At 37.3% G+C, this 20505-nt stretch overlaps 1 protein-coding gene across 2 annotated transcripts in view; it reads right to left on the minus strand.

The window, feature by feature from the left end:
• Positions 1-20505, minus strand: part of GMDS (GDP-mannose 4,6-dehydratase) — a 786198-nt gene that overhangs the window by 654168 nt on the left and 111525 nt on the right. For both annotated transcript variants that reach the window (XM_027842109.1, XM_027842184.1), the window contains exon 2: positions 4336-4380. In XM_027842109.1, the coding sequence (XP_027697910.1) occupies positions 4336-4380 (45 nt within the window). The remainder of the gene's footprint in view (positions 1-4335; positions 4381-20505) is intronic.

Genomic DNA, 20505 nt, shown 5'->3' on the forward strand with positions numbered 1-20505 from the left:
CAATTTTCAAATCTTATCATTTCTAGTTTCACAATTCCTTTCATCCACCTCTTCTTCTCTCCATTCACCTAGCTACCACCTGACTTCAGGTGCTTATCACCTCACTCCTGGGCTATTACAAAAGCCTTCCAGTTGGTCTCCCTACCTCAAGTCTCTCTGCATTCCACTGTCATTCAATAGCCAAAGAGATCTCAAAGTGAAGGTCTGAACATCACACACACACACACACACACACACACACACACACACACCCCTACCTACTCCAATGGCTCCCTATTACCTCCAATCTATCCTTCATTGCCAGTATTCTCCATCTGAGATTACCTCTCATTTGCACCATATATACCTTGAATGTACATAACTATTGTTTCTCCCATGTGAGCTTCGTGAGGGCAAAGGCCATGTTTTGCCCTTTCTTTGTTATCCCCAGAATTTAGCACAGAACCTGGCAAATAGTAAGAACCTAATAAATAAATACTTGTCAATTGACTTATTGACTGTGATGCCATGTTTCATCATAACAAGCTCTGGTAGAGCGGGAGCATCAGTTAGCAGTTACCCCATAGAGTACACTATAGGCATGAGAAAGGCTTATGCAAATGCACAGAAGTTAGAAATTAAGTTTGAAGGGCAAAGAACAGTTTATAGTTCAGTTAGAACATGGAGTACATGAAGAAGAGCAGTTTGAAATAAGACTAAGTAATTTTCACTTCATTCCAAAGGCAAGGGAAAGCCCCTGAAGGATTTCTAATAGAAGGGTGACATTCCTTCTCTCTCTCTATCCCTTTCCTCTTAAACCTATTCTTTATCTTCACCATGACCATTTGTCTTTCCCACTCTTTTTTCTTTTGCTCTGTCATTGCTCCCCTGCTCTCAATTTATTCCCTTCTCTGTCTGGACCCTATAGTAAACTAGCCCAAATAAACCTTATCCTCTACCCTGGAATACTTTGAACCTTCATCCTCTCACTGTTAAGGCCTATCTAAATCCCAATGCTAAGTTAGCCCCATGATTGACCTTGTATACCCGTACACTGCTACCTTCCACTTCAAGAAGTCACACATGAGGTCCCATTAGCTCCAAAAATTCACACTGTCTAATCTTGATTAGCCCCAAGTGCTGCACTTTGGCAGGGAAGGGTGCAGGATGAGTGATTTAATTGACACAGGCAATTCTCATTGAGGAAACTTTTTCTTCTTCTGCAAACACAATAGCGAATAATTATAATAGCAAGCATTTACAAAGCATTTTAAGGTTTGCAAAGAATTTTATATATGTTATCTCATTTGGTCCCCACAATAACCATGTGAGGTAGGTGTGATTATTATCCTTATTTTGCAGATGAGAAAACAGAAGCTGAGAGAGGTCACCTTGCCCAGTATCACAAAGCTAGTAAGTATGTGAGACATTATCTAAACTCAGGTCTTCTTGACTCAAAGTCTAACATTTGAGTTACATGTGACTCCATGACATCTATCAGATCAACATCTCTCTCCCTAACCATTGGTGTCCACCAAGTTCCTATCTGGCAGGCATCCTCTTCCCTCTCTATATACTCTTCAGGTGAGCTCAAATGTTTCACATGGGCTAACTTATCTCTAAGCAGATGACTCTCAAATTCCTCCTATTAACTGGAGCCCCCTATCTCCAATGGCTGGACAGTCCTCCTGGGTGCCCCATCAGTACCTCAAATTCAACATGTTCAAGACAGAACTCACTTTCCCCAGAAACTTACTCATCTTCTAAACTTTCCTATTTCTGTTAAGTACCTTCTGTCCTTCCTGTCACCCTGGAGGCATTTTTGCTCCCTTCATCCCCTAGATCCAATCAGTTAATAAATCTTATTGATTCTCCTTTCATATTTTTCACAATCCCTGGCTTCTTTCAATGTTTGATTCAGGTACTATCTCCTATATAAAGACCTTCTTGGGGCAGCTAGGTGGCACAGTGAATAGAGCACCAGCCCTGGATTCAGGAGGACCTGAGTTCAAATCCAACCTCAGACACATAGACACATAACACTTACTAGCTGTGTGACCCTGGGCAAGTCACTTAACCCCACTGCCTAGCCAAAAAAAAAAAAAAAAAAAGAAAAAGACCTTCTTAATCCATTTCCCCTAATCCCCACCCCCACCCCCGGCCGCTGCCGCCTCCATTAATTTTCTCTACTTACTTACATTTACCTATCTGAGTAAATGTTTTAGCCCCTTCCCTCCATGGATTCCTTCCTGGAAGCAAAATTGGTTCAATTTTTGTATTTAAATTTTGTATTGTATCTTTATAAGTGGTCAATAAGTGTTTCTTGAATTGAAATGTCTCTCTGCAGCTTCCCTAGGAAGTGATCATCACCCTGCCTCTGCTTTCAGACCTTTAGTTAGGAGGAATTACTGACTGAGGCAGCACATTCCACTTTCATATGGCTTTAATTGTCAGGGACCTTTTTCCTTTTACTGACACTTGATATCTTCTACTCCTTGTTTCTAATTCTACCCTCAGTCCTAGTTCTACCAAGCTTAGTACTTTGTCCACATTATAGTCTTAGAATACAACTATTATGTACAGCTATTCTACACACTGTACCTCCCCAAACCCACCCTCAGTCTTTTTTTTCTACAAACTAAATATCTCTGGTTTCTTCAAACAATCCCTATATATCATGTTATCGAGTCTCCTCACAATCCTGGTCCATTCTTACGGATGAACTCTAGCTTTTTCAATGTCATTCCTAAAATGTAGAACCAAGGACTGACTCTAAATGTGGCCAAAGCAGGGCGAAATATATTAGGGGCAGCTAGGTGCTGCAGTGGATAGCGCACTGGCCCTGAAGTCAGGAGGACCTGAGTTCAAATTCGACCTCAGGCCAAACACTTGACACTTACTAGCTGTGTGACCCTGGGCAAGTCACTTAACCCCAATTGCCTAAAATTAAAAAAAAAAGTATATTAAGAGGGTCACCAATCCTCATCATATGAACATTCTGCTTCTATTAATGTAGCCAAAGTTCATATCAGATTTCTATTTGGCTTTTATGGTATACTACTGATTCAAATTAAGTTTACAGTCCCACCAAAATATGCAGAATTTATGTGACTTGACCAAGGTCACATAGACAGTAAACATCAGAGATCATATTTGAACTCAGCTTCCGTAACTCTAAAACCAATGCTACTTCCATTGTATTGTACTGCCTACTTGAGGGTTGGAATTGTCTCGTTTTTGTCTCTATATATTCTGTATTTGTTGGCACGCTGTCTCATACATAGCAGGCACTTAATAAATGTATCTTGAATGAAGGATTCAGCATACTTTTTAGACTCTCATCAAGTCAAGTTTCTAAAACTAAAACAAAAAAAAAACCAAACCCACAAATATACCAAGTGTCAAATAAGTACTTGATGATGATTTTTGAATCAAGATAAAAAACATCAAGAGACATGAGCTTAATATTTTAAGAAAACATTCCTTTTCCTCTTAGCCTGCTATATCTACTTGTAGTATCTGAAAGGCCTAATCTCTTTGGTTTTTAAAACACAATCCAAAGGGAATATTTAAGAAACATATCTGCAACTGAAATGTTTCAAATAAATACACAAGCCAACATTTTTTAACACAGACATTTACAGAGTATCAAAATACGTAAGGCACTCTATACTCTTTCTACATTTGTACAGAATAACAATCTGGGGCACTACTAACATAAAAGAAACTCTTTCAATTATTAAGTCATGCATAACAGTATTAAAACAAATGCAACAAGGCAAACTGTGCATGTCAACTGAAATCAAATTTGGTAAATAAAACTCTCATTTTCTAAGCACTCAAGTAGTAAAATTAAGGACATAAAAAAATACAACAAAACACCTCTCAGGATTTCCATAAAAATAAGAGACTTTCCAATAGAAAGAAAGTAACAACCTCTAGGTTAAAATTTTTCATATCAGTCTGCCACGGATTAGCTAGGTTTTTATTACTTCATGCAATTTCCGAATTAAGAGTGACTTCACTGTGAGTAGTTTTTTTAAGTAATGTATTACATCATAAATTATTCCTTAATTCTTTACAGCTTTGACTTGCACAGGTTGCTGCTTTATCTGAGACTGTGGGAAGTGTGCAGAGCAGTCAAATCCCCAGGAGCAGAGGGAAGCCACCAGTGGACACCAGAAGATAAATAGCACAATGAACTGGCATGATTACAGGCCATTCTTTAATAGAGCTTTGATTTGTTATCAGGGTTTCAGTGGAAAACACACACACTGGAGGACAGCAGCAGAGGAAGCCAGAGGCTGCTGGGTCCAAATGATTCCATCAGCCATGCTTGCTCATTGAGTCACTCACCTCATAACCCTTTTCCAGGAGGAATTCAGCCAAATACGAACCATCCTGGGAAGAAAAAGAGATAGGAAAATGTTAGATACACAATGGTAAGCATGGCCACTTGCAAAAGACCAAGCGCTTTAAGAAACGCATTTTTTTAACTATTAACAGTGGATGAGGTTAAAATAGAATGAGAGTCATCTCCCTCTACTTTTAACTAAGAGGAAACTGATTCCTCTGTCTTTTGGACTGAATGATTTAAACAGGTCACCTATGCAGCTATCATATATGAAGACGACAGACACTTCAACGAGATTAATGCTTAGCAATTGTTTATGAAGATCTAATAAGAAGTAACTGCACCAGACAGGAAGGTGTCAGTCAAAAATAGTAATTTTTAACTCCTTCAGGATATTTGTAAGGACTGGAATTCAACAATGAACATTTATTAAGCATTCACTATGTGGGATCATTGGATCCTAACTTTAGAGATGAAGGGGCCCTCTGAGGCCATTTAGTGCTACCTTGTGCAAGGTCACATAGGTGTCAGGCAAATTAAGGAGTTCTGACTTCAAGTAGTTAGTGTTCTTGCCACTGTATCACACTGCCATGTTGGGTACTAGGATATCAAGATTAAAAATGCCAAGCCCTAATACTATGTTCTACTTGGAGGGTGCTACCTGAACACTGATTGGTATATTACAAGGATAGAGGCAAAGAACATGCTCTAGGAAATTTTAAGGAGGAAAGGGAATTTTTGGCAGGGAAAAAGACTTAACAGACACAGTAGCACTAAAGGTGAACCTTAAAAGAAGAGGACTCAGGAAGGCAATGATGAGAAGAGAGCTTGTTCCAGAGATGGAGAAGTACTGAGGAAGTGCTTAAGAGGTATGGGATGTTAAATTAAGTTTAAGGAACACACAACAGAACAATCTGACCAAAACATAGACTGCATGAAGGGGAGTAATATGACATAAAGCTAGAAAGGTAGATTGGGGGCAGATGGTACTGGACTTTAAACACCAGGCTAAGGAGTCTATATTTTGTGCAACAGGTCAGTAATTCTCAACTTACGGGACTCATTCCCAAAGAAGAATGCAATGTTATTGAAATAAGTATATTTCATTGGGGCACCTAGGTTGTCCAGGGGATAGAGCACTGGCCCTGAAGTCAGGAGGACCTGAGTTCAAACAGATCAAAGAAAGGAGAGAATAGGGGCAAGGTGTCTTGTTTGGCAGATATTACAATAGACCAAATGATAAGAGAACATAGTCCTAATATAAGTGGAAGAGAGGAGGAGAAATGTAGGATTCAATTAACACATAGGTTAGGTTGGAGAAAGGAAAGCCTGGGAAAAGGAAAACCAATTTAGAGGCTATATAGCCCAAGTAAGAGTTAATAATAGCAAAATTTCTTTAAAAATGCATCCAAAACAGTCAATTTTTAATTTTAAAATAAAAATGTTTATATATAGTACTATATATGTTCAAAAGTTGTAAAATTAAACAAATGAAGAAAAGGTATCAAAAATCAAGAAAACAGTGGTCTAGAGAATGACTTCAATACTATAAAAAAAACTGCATACTTCCCTCAGAAAATGAAATGATCTTTCATACCTCAATCAATCCCTAAAATTGTTCTTTAGCTTTTCACCGTTTCCGTTTCTTCCCACCCACCACCAAGTTTTGCAAAAACATAGAAGTGAGAATCTCTGAACTATCCAAAACCTTAAACTAGATATTTGAAATTTGTTTAAAACCAAGAAAGAAACAGGGGGGTAGAAAGGGATGTTAGCATTTTCTTCAGATTCTTCAGTCAGAGAAAAGCTTAAAACACATCTTTGACCCTCAAACATTCTAACAAAATATTCCAGAGAAAGAATGTGTAGCAGTCATTATGCTTAAAGCTGGAATCTGAGATGTACTAGGAGTCTTGAAAATGACAGGGGTGGCAGAAGAGGGTTTATTACATCAATGCAGGAGTCCTACATAAATCCTGGCAGAATAACAAGGCACGTTATATGAGGGACACATTTTGTGGTTCTTTTAAAACTCTACCAGATTTTCTTCTGAATCTGTGACATAAATATTCTGGTTTATAGACTTGTGTGGGGAAGAAGAGAGAGTTAGTTTTCCTCCCACTCATATGATATATGCACTATCACATGCTTTTTATATGCCCAGAGTTCAGCAGAAATCAAATTATGATACTGACTGATTTAGACCATGACAAGCCAGGTCTGCCCATGCCACCAGCGGAAATGTTAGAATAATCAGTGGTTCCATAAATCTAAGAATAAGAAAAAGGCTCAGTAGAAAAGTGTTCACAATTTAAAAAAAAAAAATACAGTAGAAAAACCCTGAAAAGAATGAGGTTTTTTTTCTTTTTTAAAGCAGGTAACCTTGCAATTTACGCAATTTATAATTCTCTTGGGATGAGAAAGTAAAAATGCTCTGTGTTTTACCATAGTTGCATAACCTGTTTAAAAACAAAAAAAGCAGAGGTGAAAGTGCTAATGCTGCAGAGAGAGAAAGAGAGAAGGGGGGGGGGGGGAAGCTGCGATTATTTAGAGAGTTGATGTGAAACAGACGTGACCAGGATTGAACCCTGTCAATAAGGTCTTGTTCTTCTCACCCAGCCCGTTTCTCAAACTTTCCAACCACACTGGAACATTCTGAACCAGCAGTGGCATTCACTTCCTCGGCACTTCCTTTCCAGGTCTATCAAGTGATAGGGGCACAAGCTTCACAATGAGTGGGAAACAGGCAGCAAGTGGGAATGCTACTGGTTTCTGGCTCTAACACAGCACAACTGATTGACTGTCTGGTAATCATCGCACACAATGCAGATTGATGTGACCCAGCACAGAGATAAAGTATCATGGCAAGTCAAAAGTTTTGCAAAACAAGTGTTGTTGTTTTTTCCTGCTCTTTTCAGAGCAGTAGCTGTCAGTGAATACTGTCATCTGACCAGTGATTAAAATGTCATGGAAGTTTAGAACCTATAATCAACATTAAACTTTGGCAATCTTATCCCTATTGAGACTCAGGGACTGTGGACCAACAGTGGCTCAAATCACACTCTTCCCTCCTCTCATCTCTCCCTCTGCTCCACAACCAAAATGTCAAAAATCCTCAAACTTTAAAAAATGCAAGAATACAGAGACTCACTTTTCACATATATCTACTTGCTCAGTGTCCTTTACAGGATGCCTTACAGATTCAATCATAATGCCCATTTTTTATAGCGTCACCTGATCACCCTGTAGTCACACATTTAACTCAAGAACTTTAGGACCCTTTTTGCCCCATCTGCTCCACCATATACACATAGAACTCAGATGAGAAAAGAAACTTGTAAAGTTCTCATGTTTTCTGTACCTTATAAGCCCTACTTTTTGCCAAAATTTGGCATCATCTAGTAGCTGGTTATTTCAAGAGGGCGTCTGTGCTTGGAAGGTGATAAATCCTTAACATTTTGTCCTATAAGTCTGATGAATCACAATTACTCCAATTGGCTTTTAAGCCAAAAAATTCCACATGATAAGTCTTTCAAATATTTGAAAGACAACTATTAAAGCCCATTTATATTTTCTCAAGACTAAGGATTCCCATTTCTTTCAACTCACCTGATATGGTTTCAAGTCCACTCCCCATCCTGTCTGCCCTCATCAGAGGTTATCTAGTACAATTCCCTTATTTTACAGATAAGGAAATTAAGATACAAAGACGTATCCAAATTACAAAAGTGGTAATCATCAGAAGTGGGATTTGAACCCAGGCATTCTAACTCAGTTTTTTTTTCTCATACTGTACCACACTGTCTCCTTAATATTTGTTAAATTAAATGAAAAGCAATGCAAACTTTAAAATAAAATTTTAAAACCACTTACAACTTTATAAGTGAGAAATATATATACTGATATAAAAATAGATATTCTATGCATAAAGTGTTTTTTATGGTTGTTTTGATTTGGGTGCTTTAATTCATTCATTACTAATGAGGGCATCAGCAAGAAGAATTATGGAAAATGGGGGATAACTTAGGAAAAGAATCTTTTGATATAATCAGAAGCCCTATAAACTTAAAACTAAAATTCATTTATTATATATAACATAATTATATGCTCATATAATTATATTTTACATTACATCTAAAAAAATACATTATTATATATATATATCAATCTATTAATATGGCATACTAATTTTTCACATTCAGTAAAATTACCATTTAAAATATTTTCAGCACCAGTAATACCATTTGGTTTTACATTTGGAACAAACTACAGTAGTTCTAAGGAGCCACTATCCTAGGCTTTAAAGAAAGCTCTTTTTTCCACTAATTATAATGCCCAAGGTTGTTGTGATACAAATAGGCACTACTTGCTAATGCTATTTTAGACTAGTGGCTTTTTCCTCTAAGTTCCCTGCAAGATAAAAAAAAAAATCAATGAAAGTTTCTAGTGTATCACCTCTGAAAGCCCCACTTACAACAGATCTTGTTAAGCCACTTTTCATCTCTTTTTATACCACTCCTACATGCAGAGCAATCCATTGCTGCCTTCCCTCATACATGTGACTCACATGAAAATGAGAATGCAGCAAGAGCATGCTAGTTCATCTGCCCATTTCTGCCAGTCCATCTGGTGGATGTAGCTTCATTCTGTTTTCAGCAACACCTAGCACAGGGGCTTCCACGTGGCTTGTGTTCCAGAAATGTTTGTACGACTAAAATGAATCCTTGGAGGCTTCAGTTTCACAAGTCAGTCCTTCAGAATTTCAAGTCATTAATGAAATTGAGGGCTAAACTAAGAATCAGAACAGTTAAATTGCCTTTCATTGACTTGTGCCATCAATAACGTTTTCAGTGCATAACTGGTATTAAAGATCCACATGAGGGGTTCTTACCCGTTTTTGGTGTCATGCTCCTTTGGCAGTCTTATGAAGGCTGTGGACCCCCTCTCAGAATGATGTTATTGACTATGAAATGAACTGCATAGGAGTTACAAAGGAAAGCAACTGTATTGAACTTAAAATGTAATTTCTACCCATACAAATTCAAAAACATCCTGAAATTTATCCTTGAACCTTCTGTGGGCTTGTGGATGCCAGGTTAAGAAATCCCAATCTATACACTAATTTTGCCCACATGCCCATAACATCTAAGAAATCTTGAAGAAAAAGAAGACAAGTGAATAAGATGTACAAGTTCCCATTCACCAGGCTAGAGTTGGGGATGAGACTAAGATGCTTGCCCAAGAGTGCTTATACCTAGTCCAGCCTCTTAAAAATGTTTACCACTTTGGCAGATAATTCAATTAAATTTTAGAATGAGAAGGGTCTTACTTCCTGTCCCATGTGTGAGGAAAGGTAAACAAAGAGCAGGGAGAACCCACTTAAGAACCTGTAGATATCAGTAGATGAAGGAAAAACCTCTTTACAAATACTTTTTGGCCTCTCTTCCTCTGCCTCAAGCACAATTATTCCTAGTCACCAGAAGGACAGGCTTCTAGTCAGTCAATCAATTAGAATTTATTAAGCACCTACTCATGCCAGGCACTGTGCTAAGGACTATGGATACAAAGAAAACCCAGAAAACAGTACCTGTTCTCAAGGAGCTCCCAGGTGAATGGGAAAGCCACCAGCTCTGTCCCCAACTTCCTTTGTGTTATACTGTGAAGGGGTAGGAGTTGTACATGACCCCAGTAGTCATTTCAATGGGTGTATTGGGAAGCCCTGGCCTTTGAGCATTTGTGACAGATGGCGTGCGTGCACAGAGAAAGGAGTAGTAATTGTTGAAGCCCGAGTGATTACGCTAATACTGAATAATTACTGGTATGGGTTAGAGGACATGATTTCATATCAATTCTACTACATCTAAGCTGAGAGTGACTCAGTGAGCATGCCTAGGCAAGTCATTTAAGATTAGATCACAGCAATGAAAGTGTCTTTGGGTACAGATCAGTAGGAGGTCTCAGTTTCCTCCTAGAATAAACCTCGATTTAAAGAACGTGAGAAAAGTGGTAATTAAAGTAGCACATGGAGGTAGACCCTGGCAAAGTAGAGCAGCTAGGTAGCTCATGGATAGAGCACTAGACTTGGAGTTCAGAAGATCTGAGTTCAAATCTGGTCTCAGACACTCAATAACTATGCTATTCTGAGCAAGTCATTTAACCTCTGTTTGCCTCAATGTCCTCATCTAAAAAACAGAAATGATAATAGCACCTACCTCCCAGGGTTGTTATGACGATCAAATGAAATAATTGTAAAGCACTTACCTCAGTGCCTGTAAAATAGCAGGTACTTAATAAATACTAGATATTATTACTAATATTTGATATTAAACTATACATCCAGCATTCAAACTGAGTAGGCACTGGATCCTAATATCAACTTCTAGCAGAGGGCCAATGATGGGAAGCCCCGACAAATGCTGTATCTCACTGACACTATTGTGAGATCCCAAAGAGTCTCTGCACGGTCAAAGAGAACACAACGGAAAGAAGGAAGAGAGGTAAGGTCAAACCCACTCAGGCAGTACACCTGAGAACAGTTGTTAAAAGTATGAGCATACCACATTGGAACCAGGAACAACTGAAAATGACACTTAGGTCCTCAACTATAAAATGAGGGATCAGACAAGGAGTTCTTAATCTAAGAGGGTTTTTTAAAAATATTTTGATAACTGTTAATTCAGGATAATCAATTTCCTTTTCAATCCTACATATTTTATTTGAAGGATTTAAAAATATTATTCTGAGAATGGGTTCTTAGGTTTCACCAAACTGCCAAAGGCAGCCAGGACACTAGAAAGGCTAAGAAACCTTGGATTAAACTAAGATCCTTTCCAACTCTGAGATATAATAATTTTAATGACCAATAGAAGCTGTCATTCTAGTCATGGGACTGCTGTTCAATGTGGTCTATGGAATCAGTCTCATCTTCTATTGAAGAAGTGAGTATTTAGCCTGGAAAGGAAAAGAAATTGGGGAAAAATGAGGGTTTTCTTCAATACATGAAGGACTGCCAAAGGTTGGGCTTGGAGTGCAGAACCAGGAGTGATGAGTGAAAGCTGCCAAGAGATTAATTTAGGCTAGACCTAAGGAAAAGTTTCTTAAAAATGGAGCTAATTAAAGGCAGAATGGGCTACCCTGGAGATGGTGAGTGTCACTTTCCTGGAGCTCTTCATGGAAAGCGCTGATATCCACTTGCTGGGAATAGTGTAGATAACAAGTGTTCTTTATTTTTTTTTTTTTGGTTAGGCAATGGGGTTCAGTGACTTGCCCAAGGTCACACAGCTAGTATTATCTGCAAGAGGCCACATTTGAACTCAGATCCTCCTGAATCCAGGGCCAGTACTCTATCCACTGGACCACCTAGCTGCCCCTGTAGGTGTTTTGGTTTTTTTTTAGGCACTAGCTGGACTAGAAGAGCTCTAAGGTTCCTCCCAAATCAGATTCTTAGTGATATCAGATGATATCACAGAGTACCGGGTTTTTAATTGTTCACAACTTTCTCAAGAGCAAGATGGAATACTGTGGCATACAGACTGATCTAATTCTTCCTCTTTAAAAACAAGAAATTCTAGAAGGAGAGATTAAGTCAAATATTTCCCACACACTCAAAATAAGTTAATTTGGATTCTGGGACATTCTTTTTGGAGAAATAAAGGCACTGCCAGATTCCAGTTTACCTACATTACTCAGAGATGCGCATCTATTTAGCAAATTGCAACCTGTACCTCATATGATACAGGCCTAAAGTCCTCAGTAACCAAAGGAAGCTACTTTGGGTCCAAGATCACCTAATGTTTTGAACCTCTTTCCTTATCCCTAAATGATGGAATTGAACTTGATGATTGTTAAGGTCCCTTCCAGCTCTAAAGTTATAATCATAATTGCACATGACAGCACTACTGGAGCTATAGTCAACAATTATTTGAGTAACAGTGTAGGCATTGAGCCACATTACACACATAGAGACGGTGTAGAAAACTAGAAAAAGCAATGAGCGTCCATTCAGGCCCACGGTTCTCAGACTCATGGCTCTGAAAATGGACAGCTGAATGAATGTGGTCAAATCGCTGCTCATCATCAATCAGAGCTTATTAAGTGTCTACTGCATGCACAGATACAAAACAAATGCACAGTGATAGGGGAGTGATACATTTGTAAAATGAAAGTATTCACCTCACAGGATGATGTGAAAAAAGCACTTAGGAAGTACTCCAGAAAGGAGGTATCAGCCAATTATCAACAATTAATGGGAATAAGGTCCCATAAGAAAGTTTTTTTTAAGAGTTCCTACTAAGTTATAAAACTGAATTTCAACTGCTTATTTCTAATTCAATGTATTCAACAAACATTTATTAAGCATCTACTACATGCAAGGCATTCTGCTAGATGCTAGGGAGACAAATGAAATAGTTACATTCTACTCAGGGGTTATGACACACTTACAAATAAGTATGGTTAAATTAAAATTGAGGAAGGGAAGAGAATGAATCCTGGGAAGAGGGAAGAGGTGAGGGAATCAATGAGAGCTTTACAGAGGAGGTATCTGAGCCAGTGAGGAAGTACATTCCAGGTAATGAGGATGGCCCCTGTGAACACCTGGAAGGAGCAGTAGGAGTCCTGAATTCAGAGAATAACTAACTAGTAGTTCAGTTTGGCTAAAAGAGAAAGTGTGTAAAGAGAGGCAGTGGGAAATAAGACCAGTAAGGATGGCAGCCTGGTGATGAAAGACCGTAAATGAGGAATTTGTATTTTACCCTTTGGGCAATGAGGAAATGATGAAGGTTTTCAGCAGGGGACCAACATACCTTAGGAAGACTATTTTGTTGTGTGGAGGATGAAGAAGGAAGGAACTGGAAAAAGGAAGACCAGTTCCAATGACAGTGCTAACAACTAAGTATAGTTGGTTGAGGGGAAAGGAAAAAAAAGCTAAATGTTCACAGACAAGATGGTTTGTTCCTGAATAATAAAGAACTGATTCTACTGCTAGTAAACTTTGTCAAGCATTTGTTCACAAAGATCATTTATTTCACTTCTTCCACCTATCCAATTGCTATGCAGTGACAGCTTGAATCAGGTGATTTGCTGAAATGCTCAAATTGATCAAAGATGACAGCAGTTCTCTTGCCAAACATAATAGCATCCACTAACCCGTGTGTTGCTAATGGCTGATATACTGTCAAAGTGGTGACAGCAGAAGTTTATGATGAGGCTAACTACTTCCAGCCACCTTACAGAGTAGTCAACCCTGACTCAGAGAATAGGGCTCACAACAACAGCTAGTAGTGAATTGCTTCTGTGTCCCTCCAGTTATGAGAAAGCATCAGGACAATCTCCTGATGACAATAATCAAGAGAACAGACATGAGTAGAAACAAACTTCTGGGCTAATCCCTGCTAAAAGGGGGAAGCTGAGGCTGGTGAGTTACTTGAGTTTAAGAGTTCTAAGGTACAATAAAGCTAAAGATGATTGGGTGTCTGTATGAAGTAAGGAGCCAAAATGGTATGCCTCTGAGAGCAGGGTGCCTAAAGAGAGGTGAAAACATAGCAGGTCAAAGGTTCCATGCAAATCAGCATGTATTAACCATGGTTCCAAAGTGGGAGAGAGAGAGGGAGAGGAAGAAGGGGGAGGGAAGGAGGAAAAGAAAACAGGAAAAAAAGGAGGTAAAGAAGAAATAAGACAGTAGGAGGAAGAGGAAGAGGAGTGGGGAGAAGGAGGAGAAAGAAAAGAAGGAAAAAAAAGAAAAGGAGAATGAGAAGAAGCAGCAGAAGCAGTAGAAAGAAGCAAGCCCTGGGTGTTTATGGCTTAAATATGGACTGCAGTCTAAGTGTATGGAAAACAGAGAGTTAATGTTTCATGTGAGTGGCTGTGCAGAGGCTACAGCAATCTGTACCTGTGTCAATGGTGCATTGTTTCAGTACAATTCCTTAGGCAAGTTGTTTCAAGCTCTGGGGTGTGGATCCTCAGAAGATTCAGGTTAGCCTTATGGGTAAATTCCCATTAGGGACCATGGGTATCATGAGAACAAGGCCAGATGGGGAGGAAGACAGCTACCCCCAGCCCGAGTTTAGGGCCAGATGGCTCTCAATTTGGGAGTGATGAGTGAAGGGTTGTTATAGCAAACTTCTGGTGGCTGAAATGTCTAATGGGCACAGTTCTGGGTCTTCCTTAGTCTCCGAATGGGAAAAAAAGAACCCCATAGGTAGTGTAAACAGAACCAAAGCCACGACAATTGAAAGGAGAGTGAGAGTGGGAAGAAGCGGAGAATATCACTTTCTGTGAAAAGACAGATTCTACAACAACTCAATTAGGATTACCAAATAACCCACTTTTTAGACAGATACTTAAGAGTACACAGGCAGCAGAATCAAAGGACCTAAAATAAATTCCTGCTTCCTCCATTCATACTACCTGTGTGATTTTGGGTGGGTCATTTAACTTCTGTGGGTCAGTTTCTTCATATGTTTGGACTAGATCATCTCTAAGGTTCTTTCTAGTCCTGAAACTACAAAACACAATTCCTTATATTAAGGATTTTGATAACCCTAATGCTTGTTTATGATTCATTCTATATTGGCATTAATTCTGAGCGTAACTTTCATTCATAGTTTAGTTTCAAAGAGTTGGTGAATGCTTTACATGGAAATGAGTAACTTAGATGATTTGATGAACCTTTTTTTTCAAAAATAAGTTTTCCTCAAAAAGAGGTAGCCTTTATCTGGGGGGAAAAAAAGCATAAATTGCCACTTGAAAAAAATTTAAATCATTTTATTGATATCTTTGATCCATCTCTTAAAATAAATCATCTAACAAAGAATTATTTTCAAAAAAATTTAAAATCTTAGGCACATTTTAAGTTATTCAACTCTCTTATTCCAGATGAAAATACATGCCCACTATCAAATTGATAATGGTAATTTTTTACTCCTGCCCTGCTTAAAATTTCCATTAAAAGGAAAATTTTACTACATCAAGGTCTTTGGTCAAGGTGAAATAGCACAGGCCAGTTATCTTCATTTCAGTACAATGGCACTGACACTCTAGAAAGTTTTTCTGATTCCTAATATTCAGCAGTGATTATTCTCAAATAAGAACACACAGTATTTTCTTTGTACCTCTCTTATGTACTTAACATATTATGGTTTACATCATAATCATTTGGGCATATGCCTTAGCTGCCAATTAGACCAAGATCCTTGATGGCAGAGATCTTACTTATCTTTGTATTTCCCTCACAGCCTAGAAACATTAAAGAGATAATAATGCCTGTTAATTTAAATGTTGATGGGAGAAGCAAATGTACTAGGGATCTTTTCAAATGAATTCAACATCAATTATATGTAGTATGAGAAGAAGGCCTAAGAAAAGGAAAGCAGATTCAAAATAAGATGACAAAGATAATAGTACCATAAATGATTCGACCAAAATCTATTCAAAAGCATTTATAAAGAGTTTTTTTATATCATGAGTGGTATATGACATTTAATAAAAGTAACAATAGATATGTAGGGTATTCCAGGTGTCCAGTAGATGAGCGCCAAACAGAAAAATATTTTACTTTTGTAGGTTTTCGTTTTCTTCAAGATTGGCTTTTCCAATTCTACTATCCCTTGTAGTCTTCATTTTTATAAGCTCCTTTAGGCTCATCCCCTTAAAGTTTAAGTTTCCTTTTCTTTTTCTTTTTCTTTTTCTTTTTCCTTCTAAACACAGCCATCCACTTTAAGTCAGATGTCCATGAGGACAGGAACTATTTTTGCCTCTCTTTTTATTCCCAAGGCTTAGCAAGCACAGTGATTGACAAAGGAGGCACTTAATCAAAGCTTGTTTGACTTGTTAACTTAAAAAGACTTAACCAGAAATACCAAGGTCTCATTTATTCTGTTGTCTATAGAAAAAGTAAGAGGTTTGGGGGTTTTTTTTGTTTGTTTGTTTTTGCCATGACTGTGTAATCCCTTTTATTTCCTCTTGAGCTGTTCTCCACAAGCTAATGTTAGTTATTTTCAACATTATCAGCAAATATAAAGTGGAAAAAATTTGGATAAACGTATCTAGTGCACTGAATTATTCACAATAGTAAATTTCATTGTTGGTTAAATCAGTATCATTACCATGGGCTAAGAAATGTTCTACTTGTTCAATAATATTTGTGAAATTTGACCTAAATTATCAATCATTATCATTAAACTTTGACTGAATAACATAATAAGTGTCATGGAGCAAGGATACAAAAAATAGATGTTACTCATTGACCTATTACTTGAAAATATCTCTGAATTTCAGTTCACAATATACTCCAAACAATAGATTTTATAGCATAAGCAAATGTACACATGGCCAGAAGGAATATAATAAGCAGGTGATTTATATAGGTAATAAAATTCTTGTCATCAGGAACACAAATTGTAAGAATGAATCATGGATAGGCAAAACAGAAGGCTTTTTTGAGTAATAGTGAAAATGCAAACCAATATTACCCCCTACACACACACAAACACACTACCTTTTGTTATTTTAAATCACTGTTTTGATCAGGAAGACAACTGTGATAAAATGCTCTGTTACTGAGGTTGCAAGATTAGGATTTCTGGCCCAATCCTCCCCCGTTCTGGACTGTGGGTCATCTTGAGAGAGGCACTTAACCCACTCGCAGACTCAATTTCATAATCTGCTACATGGAGATAATAATACTTGTACAACTTAACTTTCAGAAGCTGTTGGAGGGGGGAGAAGAATGAGACAACCTATAAAATGCTATAAGCAAAAACTCCTATATAAACATCAGTTGTGGTGATTATTATTTTCATCAATTTTAATTTTGTATTTAGAAAAATAAACTATGAGATTCAGAAGAGAACAAATGCAAGGAGGACAGTTTGAAGGTAGAAGACATTTGAGGGTTTTCTGAGGGGAGGGGTAGCAATTTTAGAAATTACTCCCAAACTAATCTGTTCAGTGTTGGTATAAGTTACACTTTTCACATTTATGTCAACAATATACCAGCTGAAAGTTTTTATTACTCTATTTACAGGAGCTTTTTTTACAGTCATGTGGAGCTATAAATACAGAGATAAAGATTTATATAAATTTTCAAGGAAGTCACCAGTCGATTACCAGTGAATTTCATGCTAAACAACAAATCTTGACAGTAAATCGTAATACTTGTGTAAAAATTTGATTTATTTGCACACATTCTGGCAATAAGAATTCCTTCTTCTCCTCATTCTATTTCTCACACTCTCCAAAAGTAATGGGACAATACAATTAATTCTTGTTTCTCTTACAAAGTACTTGCTCACGTTGGGCTAATCACTGAGACAATTTATAAAGGAAACTTGATGTTGTAGGTACTTGAACCCAAACAGAGCTGCATATTGGACCAGTCCTCAAAGTGATGTTTTGATGAATAACTTAAAATTTGAAAGAAAGAAAAAAAATTCATAAGGCAGAATTATGAAATTTAAGGGTTTTTTTGACTTATTAAAGTTTCCACTCTGCCAGGTCTGCATTTCTTTCCATAATTTGTATTCTGGCCAAGGCAGACTGGGAAAACAATGTCCTTTTGTTTATAGCTCTGAAAGGTCACAAGAACAACACAAGGAGACACAAATATAAATGAATGTGTCTTTCTATATAACTCGCCCCATCTTATTTCAAGTTCGTTTAGCAGGTTAACTGTTTCCAAAATGTCACTGCTAGTCACCAACACAAATTTAACTCTTTACAAATGACCACACTCTTTTTCAATCAATTTTTTTCAATGAAATGTTCCAGCAGAATTCAGTGTAAGTAGATTCTTAAAGTACAAATACCATTTCACTGCTTGTTACCTTTTTTTTTTCATACCATACTTGTAATTTCACCAGTGAAGGGAGCTTCTGATAAGGAACTCGCTTTATCCAGATTGATCAGAAGTTTCCTAGGACACTTAGAAGTTAAGCCACTATGTGTCAGAGGTAGGATTAAAGAGTACAAACTCTTTAACTGAGCAGTCAAGAGTCTCCAAGAGCAAGGCTTTACAGGATTCACCTTATTTTTGCCACATTATCTCACACTACAACCCCTTCACAGACCCAGACAAGTCCCAAACAAACCATACTTCTCCAAAAGCACCTTACATTTTTCTACCCTTCTGCTTTACTCAATCATTCCTTATATCTACAAATACCTCTCCTATATCCCCAGTGAAAGAAATCCTAGCTAACTTTCAAGGAGTAGATCAAGGAGTAGCCTTCTCTGATTTTCTGATCCCCCTCGTCAAAATGATCTTTCTTTCTTTCCTCTATGTTATCACAATACTTTGTTTATACCTATAAGGTATTCATCTATTCTACTTTGTTCTGTAGTTATTTCTGCCAAAGATAAGGACTCAGAAAGTAGGAACTCTCCTATTCAATAGTATTTTTTATTTTCCGTTGAAAATACACTACATGAAACATTAAAGTTTATCCAAGATGGAAAAGGGAGGTGAAACAAGGTATGCTGAAGTCACTTCTGCTGAAGGCCATATCTCATTGGTTTCTAGAGCTGACAAGTTGTTAAATACTAATGACATGCTAACTTTTATTTTAAAGCTTATAGTATAAACGTTTAGGGTTAATATTATCCTTTTGGTGAGCACTCGCATGTTAATGACAAACAATGAGCACTTGTATTTTCTTATAAGCTGAAGGTAAATTATAGGAATGAACAAAGGCTTTATTATCTCAATTTTGCTGCACACCTATTACAAACCAGCTTTTATTTTAAAGTCTAATTCCCAGGCCTTGAGGGAGAAAGAGAATAGGTTCATGATCACACACCAAAAGGACTATTTTGTCAAACATGACACCTTCTGGCTAAAAACAGAAGTCAGGAATGAGAACTGGGTAAGGTGGAAGAACTTGAAAGGTCACCCAGAGTTTGAGAAAGATTGGAAGAAGGAATTTCCCACATGGCAAATGAAGCCTATCAACATAAGCTATGACTAGCACATTCAATTCTACACCTAGGCAGTTTCCTATACCTGGTGTGATGTCATTAAACAGCATTCTTCTTTCACCATCACCAGCAGCCAGCCACTGCACAAAATCTCATCTGTTAAATGAATTTTTATCAGCATAGCTTCATTTTAGCAATGAAGCTTTGTAAGATATTAAAAATATAAACAGCACTTAATTAAATCTTAATAGGTATTTGTACCTTAGTTTATCATATCCTTTCATTAGAGATTACAGGGTTAACACTTAAAGAAATGAAAAGTTACAGACAGGAGAGGCTGAGAACACCAAAGACAAACTTCACCTGTTTTATAGGGAGCGATAGGATTTCTCTTACTTGTTGGGGTCTTATACGAGCCAAATGCAATTGGAGATACAAGCATAAATTTTTTCTTCAAAGGTATCTGAAGCATTATAGATGACCAAGTATTTGCCAACTATTATTGTTGTTCAGGCGTTCAGTTACGTCTGATTCTTTGTGACACTGTAGCCCACAGCACACCAATGCTGTCCGTTGACAGAGAAACTGGACTGGTTTGCCATTTCCTTCTCCAGCAGATTAAGACAAATGGAGGGTTAAGTGAATTGCCCAGGGTCATACAGCTAGTAAGTGTCTGAAACAGGATTTGAACTCAGGTCTGCACGACTCCAAGCTCAGTGCATTATCTAATTACCCACTTAGCTGCCTCCTAAGGAATTATTACATTTTGATAAAAAGATATGTTTTTTTAATATCACATTTTATTTTAGTTACTCTTTTTAAAGAATTTATTTTTAATTGATGGAATAAAACAAGTATTTCAATAACAGCACAAAAAAAAAGATGACTGCAAATTTGCTATGTACAACTTGTTACTCCTTTCAAATACACAACAAAATTATCACTCAAATTTTTTTTTTTTCTTCACTCCCCACCCCAGAGGTGGTTACCATCAGACACAAATTTTATATATATATACACACACATTCTACACATAATTCTATTTATCAGTTCTTTCTCTGGATGCATATGGTGTCTTTCTTTCCATGTCCTTTATAATTAATTTGGATATTTATAATAGACAAAAAAACTTATTTATTCAAAGTCATTCTTAATACTGCTTGCTGTTATTCTATACAATGTTCTCTTATTATGTCCATAGGGTATAGTTATGTTTTTGATTGAATTGGAGCTATTATTAAAGTAAAATTAAAAAAAAA

Source organism: Vombatus ursinus, unplaced genomic scaffold (genome assembly GCF_900497805.2).
Source record: "Vombatus ursinus unplaced genomic scaffold, bare-nosed wombat genome assembly UNPS02000577.1, whole genome shotgun sequence".
NCBI lineage: Eukaryota > Metazoa > Chordata > Mammalia > Diprotodontia > Vombatidae > Vombatus > Vombatus ursinus.